General features: G+C 35.0%; 2 protein-coding genes across 3 annotated transcripts; both read right to left on the bottom strand.

The window, feature by feature from the left end:
- Positions 1 to 447: 447 nt before the first annotated feature.
- Positions 448 to 7,856, bottom strand: LOC145232419 (sphingomyelin synthase-related protein 1-like). Of its 2 annotated transcripts, XM_080097035.1 has the most exons (10): positions 7,708 to 7,853; positions 5,903 to 6,120; positions 5,395 to 5,509; positions 5,001 to 5,167; positions 3,944 to 4,158; positions 3,714 to 3,826; positions 3,497 to 3,649; positions 3,332 to 3,434; positions 1,310 to 1,400; positions 448 to 1,255 (listed from the first exon to the last, which is right to left on the bottom strand). In XM_080097035.1, the coding sequence occupies exons 2-10, from the start codon at positions 6,062 to 6,064 to the stop codon at positions 1,124 to 1,126; spliced, it is 1,251 nt and encodes a 416-aa protein (XP_079953161.1). In that variant the 5' UTR covers positions 6,065 to 6,120; positions 7,708 to 7,853; the 3' UTR covers positions 448 to 1,123. The 2 variants fall into 2 exon arrangements, with proteins under 2 accessions (XP_079953161.1, XP_079953162.1); XM_080097036.1 differs by lacking the exon at positions 3,497 to 3,649 and having other exon boundaries at positions 7,708 to 7,856.
- Positions 7,857 to 8,836: 980 nt separating this feature from the next.
- On the bottom strand, positions 8,837 to 15,312 carry LOC145233259 (SMAD family member 3-like). The gene is made up of 10 exons (XM_080097953.1): positions 15,193 to 15,312; positions 13,923 to 14,036; positions 13,458 to 13,607; positions 13,114 to 13,242; positions 12,740 to 12,887; positions 12,204 to 12,329; positions 11,961 to 12,080; positions 11,536 to 11,679; positions 10,117 to 10,277; positions 8,837 to 9,892 (listed from the first exon to the last, which is right to left on the bottom strand). The coding sequence occupies exons 2-10, from the start codon at positions 13,995 to 13,997 to the stop codon at positions 9,653 to 9,655; spliced, it is 1,293 nt and encodes a 430-aa protein (XP_079954079.1). The 5' UTR covers positions 13,998 to 14,036; positions 15,193 to 15,312; the 3' UTR covers positions 8,837 to 9,652.
- Positions 15,313 to 18,445: the final 3,133 nt, after the last annotated feature.

Genomic DNA, 18,445 nt, shown 5'->3' with positions numbered 1-18,445 from the left:
TTTTGTAACAATTACTCTTATTATGGGTCACTTCCCATTATGATTTGATTTAAGAAAACCCGGTTTAAACTTTCAACAAGCTGAAGAGAGGTAGTTGTGCGTTGTGAATTCTGACGCCATTTACCCATGTGTCATCAAAATGTAAAAATTGCAATACTTGCCAAACTTTTATCCACAAATATTACTTTTCTTGTTCCCGGTATCTTTAGGTCAGAAATACAGCCATAACTGCACCAGGCTGTATTTCTAAAAATTATTTCAATGAAAAACAATTGTAAATAGGTTTGTTGTTTAAAAATTTCCAACCATCCCCGGTTTGCAACTCATGCAGCCCCAAATATGTGTACTACGACCAGTCAAGTTTCAGTTGGCCAAAACATTTAGACTGGATATGCCATTTTGACAATGTTTCAATTCTAACATTTTTGAACTCACATGGAATCCAAATGCAAGCAATTCTTTTTTAATAGGATGTAGTAAAAATAATTTTTTAACATGACAAAAAGCCTCCTTACTGCTGTTTAAAATGATTTTTGTGACCTTTGAATAAAGGTTTGGGCAACAAATAAAGAATAAAATTGTATTATCACACCCCTAAGGCAGCAAATAAATCAGCATTATGGGAACAAAGAAATTGGTTAAAATCAAAACATTGTTACAAAGCAAAATATGGGTTTTAGTTGCTAACTACTTGTCCTCTTCTAAAAGTGCATAAGTTCTATTACCTTTTACACAAAAAATCCAGTCAACACCTTACATACGGAACTATGTCAACACAAATCTTTGTAAATATTTACTATCAACGTCAATGGAGGCAAGAAAAATAAAAGACAAAAGCAATTATAACATAAACAGAAAAAAAAATTATTGGAATAACTTAAAAGCAAAATGGGTAAAAGGCTAAAACACATATGTCATCCATTACCAAATATAAATCAGGCATTTTCAGTTAAAATAAAAAAGCCACATAACAAATACACTTAAAGTGGAGGATGTTTCTTCTGGAAGGTACCATATCCACAAGAAAAATATATAAATATTGCACACATGCAAACACAGCAACACTTGTAATACTAACTCACTAGTACAAAGCGGTATATTATTAAATATGCTGTCATTGTTTCTAGGCACTTTTTGATTTTTTAATTTGATTAAAAAACTTTCCAATTCTGTTTCTGTCAAGAGGCCATTCAAACTCATTGGGAACCTTTCCAGGAACATTGCATTCAAAGTAGGATAATAATGGAAACCATATCTAAAAAAAAAAAATTTTGTAAACAGTTAAAGTCAAAACTAAATAAAAACTCACCTTTATCCTTTTACTGTGGAAATACGATCTGGTGTTAGCAAGCACATGATAATACAAAAATATTCTTGATGTTATGTAGAGAGCAATTACCCTGAGGAATAAAATTTCAAAATTTAAATAGAAAGGTGGCTTTCTGATATGCTTCCATTTTATATATTCTACATGCTATTTTCCACATATACATCATTTGATCTAATCTACACATATTTACGGTAAATACACGTCCTGGTTATTTTTCGATTCTTAAGGAAAAACTTTCAGAAAGCATTAACCCAACTTTAAAAGTTTTGTCCGTATTCTTTTTGCATCGCTATTGTGATATAATTACAAAAAAACAGTAAATAAGAATGGGAAAAATACTTTCAATTTAATCCCATGCTTTGACCTTGATATTGTCCTTCAAGGTCAGTTTTTAAACACAATTTAAAAAATGTGCCTGACTGTTTTGAAAATGTGAAATGACTGTCTCGTAAGGACGTCAAGCTGAGCACTCCCGCTGCATTCACCCGCCTTAATTGTAAACCAGTCAATTACTCCCTTGAGAGTTTTGGGGCCTGTGGGTGAACCGCTGGGTCGTTTGGGGTCAAACTTCAGGAGAATCAAATTTGGATTAATAACTAACATCTGTGAGATTGTCGAAACGTCTACACGATGTATTCTATATACACCACTACCTTGGCAATAATGTTTATGATTAAACATCTGTGCAAATTTGAATAAATTTAAAGCACTCTTTCTTGACCAAACATGTTTAACAAACCAGCGTTAGACAGAAATGAATATTTTGGGGTTTGAGGGGTGAAAATGGAAATCTTTTTTTTAAGGTACAAAATTCTTTTAAATGCCTTATATTGCACCAAACAACAAAGCATATAACTCCTAAATGAAGTACTGTAGTCAGTACAGCTAAAAAAAATACGGTTTGGGGGCCTGTGGGTGAACAGCTGGGTCATTCAGGGTCAAACTTCAGGAGGATCAAATTTGGATTAATAACTAACATGTGTCTAAAATTTAAAAAAATTGAGCACTCTTTCTTGACCAAATGCGTATCACAAACCAGCGTTAGACAGAGAAAAAAATACAGACAAAAACAATGTGTCCCCTTCATAAAAGGGGACCCATAATAATTATAAATTTGAAACCTGTAAACTTTCTTACGCAGTGAATGGTCAATATGTGTTAAAATGGCCAAGGTCTATAGAAAACAATGGCTAAGCTGTGGATGGTTAAGTTTTTGCCCAAATCTATTAAGTGAGTTGTTACCGTTAATGTTGAAGCAGAAACAATGTTCCAGTTATTATAATTCTATAGGTTCAGACTTCTTGTTTAACCATAGGCTAAGGCAGTGGTTCTCCACCTTTCATAGATCGTGCCCCCCAATAAGTAATCCCTTAGGCCCTGTGGTGTCCGGCCCTTTAAAATGGCAGATGAACAAACCCACTCAACCTTAGTGCCGGATCTACCAATATTGGTATTCATTTCGAAAAAACTGAACAAATCGTTTACATTTTAAGACATTGTCATGTCTTAACATGGACAGCACCGATGCTAAACCATATGTGATGGCCAGGAAAGTAAGTTTAATGTAGAATCACAAGAATAGGTAATGATAAATCAGCTTTATTTCCAAAATCATTAGGTTTATTAGTAGTTTGTAAGAAATTAAGTTTCAAGTCGAATGAAGAATATACATAACAGTACTCAGTGTCCTTAATGTGGACACCAAGATGGAGTAGCAAACAATTCCCAATTGATTAAATCAAGAATATGAATGTACATCCACTCATGATAAATCCAAATTTAAAAGACAACATGCCCTTAACTCTTTACAATACGAAAGAACAGGGGTTACATCACAATGGAAAAAATAGCCTAATGTCTTTTGGCAGATGTTTCTAGTAAGCCAACACCTGTGCCACCCAGAACAGCCTATAGTCCAGTGCCCACTCCCAGTACAGCTCATCGCCCCCTGGGAGCTGAGCTAGGGTTTGCATGCAACCATTTACAAAGTTGTACACTTACACATCAATCGAGTAATGTTCATGGGCAGCTAATACAAAGAAAACTCCAAACAAGTTCAAAACCCAGGAGATGGTATGGATATAGTGCATTTTTCGTGGTGAATCTGCAAACAGAAAAAATGTCATAGAAAACAGTTACGTAAAAAGAATAACATGTACATTTTACATTCTGTTATAAGGTGGTTGAACAGTGTTAAGTATGCAGTGTGTCCACTGAACATATAATCTCCACATGTTTGCAAACCAGTAAGCGACATTCCAAGTCCCGTTACGATTTCTGTGGCACGAGTTATCCTTTGCCATTTTGAATTATACATGGCTGCAATAAGACAATAATAAAATTGTTTTCAAATCTAAAAAATCGAATTGATTTATAATTTTACCAGTGCATTCCAAATGTTCTCCTGGCACAGATAATGAGGTTACAAACATGGTCACAGAACGCAGGAGAAATACAGTGCTTGCAATGCTAAAAAATCTTCGCAACACAATGGCTCTGCAATAAAACTTTGATTTAAAAATTTCTAATGACAAAACAATAACACGCTAACTTTATCCATTTATATGTTTTTGTAACTCTTAATATTACAATTGGTCACTTTGTCTTGCATACCTATGCTTATGAAACAGAAGAATGCAACAAAACATTGCATTAAGTAACAAGCCACAAGCCTCGGCCATTTTAAATGCATATGGAATTAAAGGAATATTGTCCAAAAACACATCAGGTAGCGGCGGGTATTTCTTTTTGTCAGGCACTTTCTCATGACAGATCACCATGACATAGGCAGTGATCCATGAAGTTGCAAAGGCATAACCAAAACTCACCTATGACAAATGAACATCTGGTAAATTTAAGTCGTACTTTGGTTGGTGAGAAACTTAAATCATCCTGAGCCAAATCAACATTTAACAAATAGTTTATATCCTAATAAACGATTTATTATGTACATAATTTGACCCAATAACATGAATGTTTTGCAATATTGTTATGTAAATTTTCAAACATAGTGCAAAGAAACAGGAAAAAAATACCTTCTTTAACCTCAATATTGTTGTCCGAAGTCTGTTTTAAAACAGTTAAATCTTTCTTAAAACCCAGTATCACAGACACTGACAAATTAAGAAGCGTGTAGTACAAAAGTTAACTTTTTGCTTTACAGTATTGTCCGAATTATACATATTCCCGAGTGTAATTCATTTCATAATTGACAAGTCATGGTGTGACAAAAGAACGAGAAATTATTTGTAACTTTGTTAATGACAAATTAGAAGGCCATGATGTGGTACAGATGCAACAAATCATTCTTAACTGTGTTTTACCAATCGCAATACAGTCATGGTGGTGTGTGGTAGCTAAGCAAATACTAACCATTAATGACATTTTACCTCGATTTCGGTGACACACATTTTGTATCATTCTATTTAATGTTTTGCCCGACATGTACAAACGAGGTGGGTAAATATGTAACCATTTTATAAAACTGAGATCATCTGCGACCCTTCACAGTGTGAAACAATAAGCTAAAACAGTATGGTTTATTCCAGCATGCCCTGCAGTACATGTGGTCATACATGAAGCAGAGGTCATTCATGTCCGACCATAAACTAATCATTCACTCAAAGTACCACACCTGGTTACATTACTAAGTTAAAAATATTACACTTACCAACAATTTGTTGTATTCAGGTTTAAAAACCTTTTTTCGTGTATTAACTTTCTTTACATAACTTTCATCATTTTCATCGGATGACACCAAATCACTTGACTCCATTCCATCTCTTTCAATTTGTTCATTTCTTTTGGTTTTCTTTGAATATTTTCCATTTTCATGTTCTTAAAGGATATATTAATAAACAGTAACTTTCACAAAACTAAAACCAAAAAAGCGTACAACTGAACAAAAATGTGCAACATTCTTTGCAATGTACAACTTTAAACCCAATTGTACCACAACTTTGTCCAGTTTCCAATATCTTAATGACTTTTATTTTTTAATAAAGATGTACAACACAGACATCTTAGTTCCTACAAACCACATTAAATTGGAAAGAAATATTTACCACTTAATAATATATGATTCTCAACATCCCATTTTTTGTGTAGTTGTTTGAGACTTTTCTCTAATTTTTTAATGTCACACAATTTCTTCAACTGAAGAGGAGGATCGCGAAGGTCCTGCAGAACGTTAAAAAACTAAAAATTAGGATATGTATTTAATCAGCAAGTCCAAGTGTTTGCATGTCCAGACTAAACCAAAGAGGCATTTTTAATTCAAATAAAACATTTTGGATTGATTCAGACCAAGCAGTAAAACCCCTTTTGTAAGCACATAAAATGCCAATGGTAACAGTTCTGCTTGGAATCATAACTCACTGTTTTTTAACTCAAAACAGGTCTTTTGTGGGATGTGACCTATATCTTATAAAAACTTCAATTGCGATTGAGTTAAGACCCTGTACAAAACTGATAAAATCATCTACTTTAAAGTTTAAAATTTTGCTTGTTTATAGGAGTTTAATTGTTTACTCAAACACATGCAAGAGCATTTAAAACTAAATTTGTTTGTACCTTAACAGTAATTGTGAGTAAAACTTCCCCGTCTATTCCATGTTCATCACACAACAGCTGTGCATACTCACCAAACCCTTCCGATTTCAACCAAAGTTTTACATCGTCACATGTCCAGTTTGATATCAGCTTTTTATTTTCCATGTTTAAACTTTGGGTCATAAAAAAACACTTTCTAATTGTTGCAATACAGCATATTTATTGAAAACGTCTAAACTCTAAACAACAGAGAAAAAGTTTAAACAACAGAGTGTTAAACTTCTTATTTGTCCAGCTGATGAGAACTGAGAAGGCAAATCTGAAACGAACAATGAATACAACACGACGGAACACGTTTATGGCCTAACGGGTAGGTCAAAGTCCACTAAAAGATAGCAAACCAACAACCTTTTCGTTGAAGCAGTTCTTTTCAAGAATTTGCAACGGATTGCAATTTTTTGACTTTTTAAACCATTGTAGTCGAATACAGCCTGACACAGTTCAAATAAATGCAGCAAAGGTGAGGTGAAAGAGTGTCAGTCCGTATAGATTCGGAATCGAAAGGAACCTAAAACAACGACCCCTTCATTTCTCTTAAAAAATAGTTTGTAAAAATTGCTGCGGTTTCATCTGAGCTATTGGGGCGGTTATCTTGTTATGTGTAACAGCAAATAGGGCAACAAAATCGTTTTTTTAATATGTGGGCCTACGTGCAAATATCTTGCTCTTATTTCCCCGAACTCACATCAAGATAAGTTTCGCAAACGCAGCAACGTAAAGCGACACTGTGGGCTCTATCGTGTTTCTTTAATGACGCAACAGCTGATCATATGCACGACGTAGAAAGCAACAACAAAACAATACCTGCGACAACAATGTAAAAACTGCAACAAACCGTGGTTTCATTTTAGGGTCTGCAACATTCAAAATTAGGGAGAATGGATCAGTTTGTCAAAGTTGCAAAATCCCCACTATCTCAGTTCATCCGTGCTATTTATACAATATGCACTAATAACAACAAGCCTGTGTACATGTCAAATCAGCTGTATACATATCGGCTACGTTCACGACCATGAAGCATGCATAAAAAGCGGCCATTGTAGTCTACTATCTAATACGGTTATTAAACTAAGCAATGCGAGATGAGACAGCAGAAAACGTACAATCCAAAAAAAAGAAAAGAATGGTGATGTAGCCTATAGATGATTGAAAAAATACGAGGGTTTTACAAACTAGGGGTAGCAAACCTGATGCGTTTCGTGTAGCGAACCTAAAGTTTTTGGGGTCGCGAGTACCTAAATCAGTGGTTCTCAACCGGGGGTCCGCAAAGCGTTTTCAGGGGGTCCGCGACAACTTTCTAATTTTGCAGACAACGATATTTATAGAGCGCTGTTTAAAAATTATGTCTCAGCGTTTTAAAATAGCATAAAACTTGTTTAAACTCGTTCTTCTTAGGATATAAACCAAAATGCATTGTGACATTTTAACCCCATTGTGATCTGGCGATATGAAAGTGCGTAAAATTCCATACACCAAGTTGCTACAAACTATGCGAGAATCGTATGCTACGGACAAATACCGTTAAGGATAAGTTACACTCATAATACAGCCCATTGTAAAACAATTCGTCAAACGCATAGGGGCGCAAAATATTTACTAAATTTAGGGGGGTCTCGAGCTACAAAGTTTGGGAAGACCTCAATGAATACAACAAACTGGTTTAAAATCAAATAAAACGAATAAAAAAAACAGAGAAAACACAAAATGACATAATAACAACAAGGTCACGTTTATTTTTTTAAAACTGTATAGGCTTGCTTCCTTACCTTGTGGGGGGCGGCCGTTACTTTGTTGACATCATGGCCCGTCGCGACTGTGGACTGAGGCCAGTGTGTTCCCAGTTCTGACTCCAGAGCGTAGAGTGTGCAGAGTGTGCACAGAAGAGTCGTGACTGCAGAACGAAGAGTGTCTAGAGAGTTTTATTAAACGAAACGCAAAACCTTATACAGCACAAAACACGTGGTACAAAATTCAGCAGGGAACGCAAAATCACTTTTGCAGGCGCACGGCTGGAAACACAAGCTTCCTAGCTCCGCAACAAAGGGAAATTGCGACGGCCTAATACTCAACGCACAAACACGAAATTTAGGACACATAAAAATACGCTATACGTTTAAATGACTTGGGTAATTTTAGAAGTTTATGATTTTTCATCTAATGCTTTCGCATGACAACCGCTACAACCTTAACAAACCGCTAAGAATAAAAGCGTGGCATTAAATAATCTTTCGGTTTTTACCCCAAACTAAAATCCAAAAACCAAAAGGGTATTAGATTTGAGGGGATAATGAAAACTAACCTTCTGTGTTTGGAGAATAAGTGTGGTGTTCTACTGGAAAACAAATAGTCATCTAAAAAACCTCTTAAAGTAAAAAACGCACACAACTACACTTTTTACCAATGTTTAGTTGAAAATTTATAGTAAACACAAGCGGGATGACCTCAGCGTCACCCGCGGCAGTTTATCTAAAACAACGGAAAACGTGCGGTTGCTGGAGCGACAGCAGCCGAACCAATATACAGTGTACATGTTATTTACCAATAGTTTAGTGCGCTGTTCAACTTTCTAAAAACTCTCTGTCATTCCATATGTCTGTTAGCAGCGCTTCTTTCCCTTTCTAAACTTTTTTAACCTTCCCAGCTCCTGGGCATTTGTTGGGAAACGGTGAAGGTACCCAGTTAACCACAACATCTTGTCGCTTTTGCCTAATCAAAAGCACATTTATTTAATGCCAGTGCGCAAACTCGTTTTTCTGCCTTACTACTTTCTGTAAGGGTAAGGCGACCATCAACAGAATTATGCCAATGGTGCATTTACGACACTGCAGCTGTTAACATACCTATTTGCAATAAAGTAACAAAATCTGGTAAATTGCGTCTGCCTATGAATCACAATTGCAAAACCAAAAATTTTTACTGTTGCAGCAATGGATATCAGCTATATGGTACAAACAAAACCAGTAATATTTATCAATGAAAAACGCCTACACTAAAATCTCGCACAAAAATGTTCGCAACAAACCAAATGTTAAAATGGGGTTTAAAGTGACATATTACAAAATAAATCAGTTCATTGGGTAATAAAAAGTTAGTGCAAGAGCCGGACATTGAAAAACAATAAGGCACAAAAACTGAAAACTTTTTGTACAGAAAATGGCAGTATTTTTCAAAACAGCAAAAATAATGTTGCTTACAATCAATTGCTCACTCATCTAATCATTTTGCCTCAATGATATGTACTATAAAGTGGGATAGTAACCTGGTAACAGCGTAGTATTTCTAAATGTATTATGTTTTAACGTTTTACCAGTTTAATAAAATGTTTTCCTTGGAAGCACTTTATACACAATCAGTAAAAAAATCAGCCTGGAACATGGTTGCAGTTCAATTTACACAAAAAAGTAAAATAGGTAACAATATGAAACTGTTAATGACTATCAAATACCTAAGTGTACATTCTTGCAAAACTGTTTGCTAAAACCATTTGTAACGTACACAAAACAATACTGTACAGTTTGGCAATATTATTAACACACACTTGACTTTTTGGTACAAGAAAAAAACAAGAGACATTGATACAAAATGGTAGGATGAATAGTCTTTGATGAAAAGGTTGATGAAAAGAGCAGGATCTTTGTTCCAAAACTGTTTGTACTCATCCCTGTTGAAACTAACCCACACAACTTATTTTTTATTGATTCAAACTAAAGATTAAGACATGCTGGAACATGGGATATGTGGTGCACCCATTTGCTGAAGCACTTTGTCAAGCCATTGCAGTGGGCCATTAAGGTGCATTTCTATCCAACAAGGAGTAGAGGTAACATGTTGCCTTCTGTATTCAGCACCCCAGCCTTTGACAAAACTCATGCGGATTGTGCACATTCTTGTTAATTGATAAACAGCTTCAAATCCTTGGTTAACAGATTGCGAAAGTAGAGCAGCAAATTCCTGTTGAAAATTAGATGCCTTGTTTTTACTTTTGGCAAAAATTTTGTTTAAACAGAAGAGGCTAAAGTTTGGGAATGAGTATGTGTATAATTCGTGATTAAATAGAATCATCTACATTACAGCCTTGCAGTTCTTTAAATGCTTCAGTAAAAATCTGCTATATATCTACTGGTCAATTGTGTATGGCAAAATGTGAAATTGTTAACATTTTAACATTTAAATACCTGATTGTTGAAAATTTTCAAGTGGCAGCCTGGAGGTATTTTTACTACAGTGGCTGGATGCCAACCATATCGCCTATTGCAATTAGGACTTTGAACAAATATGGCACTGTCACTAAGACATTCAGCAAACACTTCACCAGCAATGTAGTAAAGACGAACACCTAAAAACAACAAACGAAAATAAAACATTAATTTTTGGTAAAGAACTGAAGGCACAGTTTTGCTGAATCCGAAATAAATGAAGCGTGGACAGTTTATGACCTTATAGTTGGTCAATTTTTTTAAAAATGCCCAAACTTAGTATGCATCCATTTTAGTGCATTACTGTGTATTTCAGAACTAGACAGCTTAAAAAAAAATTATTTGATGGTAAAAAAACTAAAAAAATATTTGATGGTAAACTGATAAGTAATTTAAAAAAAAAAGTTATAATGCTTTCAAAAAGTTATAATGCTTATTTGAAAATGCTTTCAAATACTATATAGCATGTACCAATCAAAGTTTGTAACTCCCAAATCATGTTTTTTTGCTAAGCACAGAGGTTTTTGAAAAAAAATCGGTGTGTGAGCCTATGGGTTAACAGTAGAGTGAAAAGGGTAAAATGCAGTGCATAACTTCCAATTTTTTTCTACATTATGTGTAAATGTGAATTAGATGAACTACTCAATCAGCACTGTTAGAAATAAGAATGTTTTTTATGCATGTTTTATCAATCTCATATTGTGCACATAGAGGGTGGACAGAAAGAAACCCCTCTGCCCTCCAATGCGGCCCACATACACTCAATAACAATTGTAGTATTTTGTCAGATTTTATCTAATCATAATAAATTGTTTTTGTGTTACTGAAAAGAGTATTACCAGCCTAGCAGCCATATGCGTCAGACTTTTTGTAGGCCTATTGTGTGCAAACAATGCGAAAAACAAGCCTCACAATATAGATTATGATGTAATAAACAGTTAAAACCGATTATCACACTGTGTAGCTCAATCTGTGCTTCAAGTTGGAAATTATTCTGAGCTTTTCAGGCGTCAATAGATGGCATAAATATGATGTAAACCTTTTTCTTTACATCTGTAATTTTAAAACAAAAACCAGCAGGTAATTGGCGGATGTTGGTGAAATAAAGATCTAGATTAAAAATCACATGCAGCCCTCGGCATAATTTCCAAACTGCAAAGTGGCCCCCGAACCCCACGAGTTGACAACCCTGCCTTAAAAGATGCTCTTTCTCTGCCGTCCACCTGTGTGTGGACATTTCGTTTAAAGAAGGACCTAAGGGTTACAGACATAATACTTACCTTTTACAGTTTTTGTGTCACAGGTGTTTGTTAGGAGGATGTTGTTAACCAAGATGTAAATTTTACAACCCCAATAAAAGTTAATTGCTACTCAACAGTGGTAATTGTGGTGAACTACCTTTGCCTACATGTCTCCTGGTTATCTCAACATGTTGAGTGCGATTGACATTTGAAAGTAGTCCAAGACAAAATCTCTCTGCATTTGAAGGGTCAGTAAATCCATCAACAGTCAAAGATGATTGAGAGGCATTAAATGTTTCACCTGCATAAAATCACATGATTTAGGCAACAAGTTTCATAAAAATTAAAAATCTGTTTTATTGACTATAGATTTTTAATCACATCAAAATTGGCAAAATACAACCTACAATTTGATGATTAAAACTACACACCATAAACAAGGAAATTATTTTGCAACACATGTTTAGTGTTTATTCTAATTTATTAATTGTTAAAAAGTATTTCAAATGAGAGTATGAACACTACTAGACATAATTTAATTTAAACTTTTCATGGAATAGTTTTTTTAACACAACAGCATACCTATTCTTTGATTAAGCTCATAATAAGAGATTGAGCACCAAAATGGAGGTTCATGATAAGCAACTGACTGTACATCTTCAGATCCAGATCCTGTTGATCCAGTTTGACCTCCTGGTGTATCTAAACAACAAGTCTTAATTAAGAATAAGTTTATAGGTAATATTGTTCCTTTATGCCAATACACTAGCTACGACATCACCTTATTTTAATATGCATCTTTATATACCCACACATCAGAAGTACCTGAAAAAGTTCCTGATGGTCCTGGACTCGACATTGTTGAACCAGATTCACTAAATTCACTATCCTCACTCATGTAGCCTGGTGGTGGACTTTCTGGTATTGTAAAGTTCCCTGATGGCTGCATGCCTTAAAAAAGGAGTTTTGCAAAATACTCACAAGTTTCAGAAAATATGACAACATGTGTTATGCAGTGATTCCTAGGTTCACCTAGTTTAGAGGACTAATTTCACTCTCTGGGGCACTATCAATGAAGACAAGCTATGTTGCCATAAATGAGCATCATAATCATATCGTTAAAGCAGAAGTTGAAATTATAAACTCTGCTAGCAGTTTTACTGTTTGCACAGTTTATAGGTAATCAAGAACTTCAGTTAATTACAACAACAAGCTTGGCAAGTTAGCTTTGTGACTAACATGAATCATCTGTAGTTTAAGATTTATTGATCAACAACTTATTGATTAATTAACAATGGTTAAATATATATATATTATATATATATAGGAAATGCTACCACAGCTGCTGCCACTTTACATACTTGGCTCAAAAGTTGCATTTTCTGGGACAATGCTCCAGTCGTCCAATAGAGGAAGTTCTGCTGGCATGGGTTCACTTTGGCGAGGTACAAGAATGGGAGGGAGAGCTGGTGTCTCCACTCGTGTGTAATGATAGGGATTAACACATACCTATACAAAACACAATGCCCAATGTGGGTAAACAAGGCAGCCACATATTTTGATAGAAATTTAGGTCTATTGAATGAACTTGAAGCCTAATTCAGAAACAAAATTACTTCATATTTGATTTTAACAAGTTGTTGAAAAAATGTGAAAAGTTCTAAAAACTTCACACAATTTTTTTTTTACTGTTTCATATCAGAAGGGTTTCCTGGCTCATACATCAATCATGTACCTCATCTCTTTTCAACTGAAAAGCATATTCACACTTTTCTACAGGTCGAAGCTCATGATGATTTCGAAGATCAGGCCATCTCCACAAACGGCAGTATAACACATGGGGTAGTGATTTTTTATGGGAAACCTACAAAAGTAATGATTCAAACTGGTGTAATACACACTACTGTTACAAAACCAACCAGGCATGCTATTCTAATGCAGACAAGCTTGGAAACAGTTGATGATAAAAAATGGTGTAAGATATTGATCAATTGATTTTATGTCAACAATGGATAACCACATAATTGTATTTAAATGGCAAAAATATATTTAAATGAGTATTTTTATTCAAATTTGCACCTGTAACCTTCCATCCAAAGAGCGAGGTATCTTGACACATTTAGTGTCAATTGACTGTTTTGTGACAGCTTTCTTTAAATCTTCAAGCCCACCACTTTTCTTTAATTTTTTTACCAAACTCTTAATTGCCTTCTCAGCAAACTTTTCATCCTAAGTAAAAACAAGGTGGTGTCAAAAACAATACACATTGAATTTTTTGTTTGTTTATACATATATATAACACACACTACACCGTATGTACACCATATGAAGCACATAGGCAATTATTGTTTTTTTGACATAGTATGTCATTCTATACACCATTAAGCATTGTATTTTGTCACATGCCGAAAATGTTAATAAGACTGATGAAAGGTTTCTGCATTTAAAGTGGGTCAAACTGACAAACTTACTTGAGTTTTGCAACAAACTGAAGCAGCTTGTGGAAATAATGTTGCTTTATAAATACATCTACTTAAATAATACCTGAGCAGACATTTCTCCTCTTTTCCATCCCAGTAACTCCTTTACTATGGGTGGTGTGAATTGCAGCATACTCATTTTGCCACTATGCCAGAATTATCAAACGTACAAAAACACCTTATATATACATTAAAATTAAAATAAATGTGGTCACTGTGTACTTAAGTAATATGTTGGTATTGTTGTGACAAGTAAGAAGTGGTTTTAACCACAAAAAATAGAATAACATGACATCTACCATTTAAAACAACGCTGTAAATAAATATTAAATTTTGAGCAAGCAATTAATAAAAACTAATCCAGGAAAAATGAATCTTAAAATTTCCAAATCGAAAAAGTTAATTCAAAATGGATAAAAAGGTTCAGTTTAGTTCAGTTCAGTTCTGCACAGAAAAATGTGGACAGAAAGGCAGTACATTTTTGTGGAAGATGAATGTTAAGGGTAAACAGGAATATATTGTGGAATGAGATGCAAATCATCACCACTTAATTGCTGTGGTAAATCAATTGCAGCGATTACTTCAATTTCTAATCCCAAACCATCACCACTACAACAGTTATAACACTAATCATGATTTTCAATCTTTTGCATGGTTTGTTTGTAGGATTAACGAAGTACTAAATTTGCCAGCTCAGGGTTCCCGCGCAATTTTTGTTTATAAATTCCATGACTTTTCAAGAAAAAAAACCCGAATTTCCATGACCTTTATCAAAAAAATTGAGCAATTCCCACAGTAAAACTAGAAAAGAGGCTTTGGTACATGTAGCCAATTTACCACACTTGCAACGAATACAAACGTTACATAATTTGAAATTCCTATCCTTATCTGGCATTTTCAGGCGCCAAATTCCATACTTTTTCAAAACTTTTCCAGGCCATAAAATACAAATTTAAATTCCATAACCTTTCCAGATTTTCCATAGCCGCGGGAACCCTGCAGCTACACTTTTTGTTTCTAAAATGCTAAAATGGTCATGAATCAAAGAACTAAGTGTTGTGAGTGTGACACATATGATGTTTCAAAAATACTTATTATGCACAGCATACAACTAATATTAAATCTTCAGCACGTTAAATATACAAATCAACAACTAAAAACATCCCTCCTGTTTTCATATGCAGAAAAAATCTTAGCATAAAAAGCAAAACAAAACTCCAAACCTCGCCAAAACATGACCACAAAATAAACAAACGTACACAAAAACTTTTTCACAAACCAACCTCACATAATTTTTGCACAAAAAAATTTAACAATGAAAATGGTAAACTCACATCCAGTAAATAACACACTGGGTAAAAATGATAAGAAATTAAGAACTGATGCTCCGCAGTTCCGGCGACACCGCACAGCCCGCTCCCTTCGCAGTTCGCACTGCGCGATTTTTTTATCTGTAGGCAATTGGCATGTTATCCGCTTACCACAATCTTAAAGCAAATTTAAAGAACAACAAATTTGGGATTTGTAAACTGTTGAAGTAGGTAAATAAATACTAGGAATGTTTCAACGTGTTTTAAATAATGTCTTTTAAAACAAGAACTTGCAACTTTTGCTATACCTGTATTTAAAACTTCTAACTGAACTTACAGCCATACTTCTTTGATGTTGTACCTAAAACATGTGGTAAAAGTATTCTATGGTAAGTGCGTCAACAAAAAAGACGCTTTTTTTGTTGATAACGATGAGTCGATGACGTCAAACGAGCTATTTGTTTTTCAGACCACGGTGCAGACGGTTTTCAGACAGACCGAATGAATCATCACTACGTTAAATTGTAAAATGCTAAAGTGTCCGTAAACAGTCGTACAGTGTGGGACTCAAAGCGGAAAGGATTTTTCTGACGAAAGTGACATGCATGCTTGATATTTGCCCAAACACGGGATGGCCAAGCAGCTGGTAATAAGGCTAGGGCTTGTAACTGGGTCGCTAAAACAGTACCACTTTTCTACATGCAACCAACGGACAAGTACAACGGATGATCACCACACGACGCTGAATATGTAACGTGAGCTTTTTTTCACGGGATTCGACCCAGGACGCTCCTTTTCCATCGTTGCTAAGCAGAACAACGTCACAATAGTTTGTGCACAAGTGGGCAATGTCGACCTATTGTATTGCCGCGAGAAAACACGAGATGACGATTCAGCAGGATTAGAACCGTAAAGTGACACCAATTAATGCTTATTCTTACTTACTGATTCTCAAACTTTTGTATTATTTTTGCGGTAATAATCCCCTTTGCCATTGCACAGAGGACCTGCGGTTCATAAAGCTGAGAATAGGCCATATTGTAGCAAAGCGAAACTATCATTGGTTTTAAATTAACAACAGACTAAAAACTTAATAAGTCTGAAAGTACCCACCATTATTGTTTATGATGTATATATATTAACAAAGATCAGCTAATTTTCCCATTTCCAACAGCAATCAGATGCAGAGAATTTTATCTTGTTTTAGTTTAACCCACTTGGTGGTCCACGTTTTATTGAAATTTATCAACGATGCATGCACAATTTACAAGCGATGTTTTTACTCCCAAGTAAAATGCGGTTACAAAAGCTGGTGGATTTTTTCGGTGTGGACACTTTTTCAGTTTAGGCTACATTTACGAAAATAACCGAAACAACTCGAATTTTCGAATCCAAACTACAACAACGAGTATCCTACCTTTAAGTGAAGAATAAATTTACAAATAAAACAATAATTCATAATAATAGTTAACGTGTATTTAATTTTGAAAACAATACACACGCCATACGCGGCTAATAATACACAAAAATGCCAAAGTGTGAAGTAATTCATGTTCAACCTCTTGTGTTGTATACAGTCGTCATGAAGAAAGCCGTTGTCGTAGTGATTTGGATTTCTTTCGAACAAAACCGTGAAGCTTTATTTTAGAACGCAGGGTTGGGCGACGTTTTGCCAAAATAATATATGACGGTTCGTAAGCATCCGAATTGACTGAGGCTGTTTCGTTGGAGACTGGAACACACGATCTTTCTTTAAATTCTGGAAGAAGTTCGACTGGAAATCTGTCGTTGTCTGACGCATCTTTTGGGTCCGGGTAATAGTACGGCCACACCTGAATATATTTAAGCATTCCTAAATCAGGTAAAAGTAGCGTTTTAGCTGCATTTGTATAGCTTTGAAAAACAACTAGCTGTATTTTCATAGCGTTAATAAAATAAAATTTAGTTATTAACGTTACATCCACTATTTATTAAACGCCGTTGAACACATACTCGTTTTTTTCTCAGCATTATTTTGATATCTTCCTCGGAGCTTCCATGAACTTTTATACCCAGTAGTCTTGAAATCTGTTGAACGCTAACATTTTCCCAAAGAAGCTTAGCTCTTGGGTACATCAAGCGGCGATCGTAATCGCCATATTCAGAATATTGTGTTTCAGTTTCTCCATCTGTGGAAAATTCGTCATCTGATGTATCAACACCCCTCCCGCCGAAATTGGACATGCGCCGAAACGACTTCTTAAGTTTTTGCAGAAATAACGACATTTTTCAATTAAAAGTAGTATATTTGACTATTGTGCTTTCCTTTGTTTTGTAACAATATACATGAATAATTGTTATTGTTTTATTAAATTTGATTGTTATATTGAACAAAGTCTATAAAACACAAGTCGTTTAACCTATTTTCACGTGATAGAGCAGGGATGGCGAACCACTGACCCGCGGGTCACAAAGTGACCCACCACGTGAATTCCAGTGACCCAGTTGTAGTTTTGAAAATATATACTGATTACTATAGGTAGGGTTACCAGACTTCCAAGATTAAAAAGCAACACAACAGTTAACTTTAAACCCTTTGCCAGATTGCCCATTGTCTTAAAATACAGATTGTTGAGTCAATTGTGAGGCAACAGATATGTTTATTTGAACGTACAACTTGAAACGATTTGTTGTAACTTTGTTGACGCTGTTCGGTTCCACGTATTCATGCGAATCCTTGTTTTCACACATGAATTTCATAAAATCAAGCACCAGGAATCGTCTCAGCTCAGATATGACTACTGCGTGTATTAGATTGAAAACTGCCTAGGATTACAAGACTTGCAGAAAAGATGCAGTAACAAGCATCTTTGCATTGACATTGGTAAATAATAAAATATGTGACCCACTTTGTTTTCTTTCCGAATTTTGATATCACGTTTGACCCATTCAACTAAAAAGGTTCGCCATCCCTGTGATAGAGCCTCATGACCCCATTTTGTGTCCAAAATATAACGGGTATTGGAAAAAAAAAAAACAAATTGTCTGATTTTGTACAAACTGGAAAGCTTTACCGCGAACTTGGTCGGCTAAATTGAATGGAACTTTTGGGTTCTAACAATTTGGTCAATCAAATTTGCGTTAAAGCTCTCCACTTTGTAAAAATCATACGATTTATCTGTTTTTTTCCTATATCCACTGTGTCATTTTGGACACAAAATGCACAAAATGGAGTCCATCAGGCTCTAATCACGTAACAATGGATTGTGCGACTTGGGTTCAAAATATACTGTGTTTT

This window comes from Phallusia mammillata, chromosome 6 (assembly GCF_965637545.1).
Source record: "Phallusia mammillata chromosome 6, kaPhaMamm4.hap1.1, whole genome shotgun sequence".
Lineage (NCBI taxonomy): Eukaryota > Metazoa > Chordata > Ascidiacea > Phlebobranchia > Ascidiidae > Phallusia > Phallusia mammillata.
Note: the sequence above shows the minus strand (reverse complement) of the source record. Positions and strands in the feature narration are given on the sequence as shown.

Coding starts and splice junctions, on each gene's coding strand:
- LOC145232419 (XM_080097035.1), bottom strand. CDS start 6,064: ATGACCCAAAGTTTAAACATGGAAAATAAAAAGCTGATATCAAACTGG. Junction 3,650..3,713: donor AGAACATTTGGAATGCACTG/GTAAAATTATAA, acceptor GTCTTATTGCAG/CCATGTATAATTCAAAATGG. Junction 1,401..3,331: donor GAACATTACTCGATTGATGT/GTAAGTGTACAA, acceptor TTTATTCCTCAG/GGTAATTGCTCTCTACATAA.
- LOC145233259 (XM_080097953.1), bottom strand. CDS start 13,997: ATGAGTATGCTGCAATTCACACCACCCATAGTAAAGGAGTTACTGGGA. Junction 12,888..13,113: donor TTCAGTTGAAAAGAGATGAG/GTACATGATTGA, acceptor TGTTTTGTATAG/GTATGTGTTAATCCCTATCA. Junction 12,330..12,739: donor AAATGCAACTTTTGAGCCAA/GTATGTAAAGTG, acceptor TCCTTTTTTAAG/GCATGCAGCCATCAGGGAAC.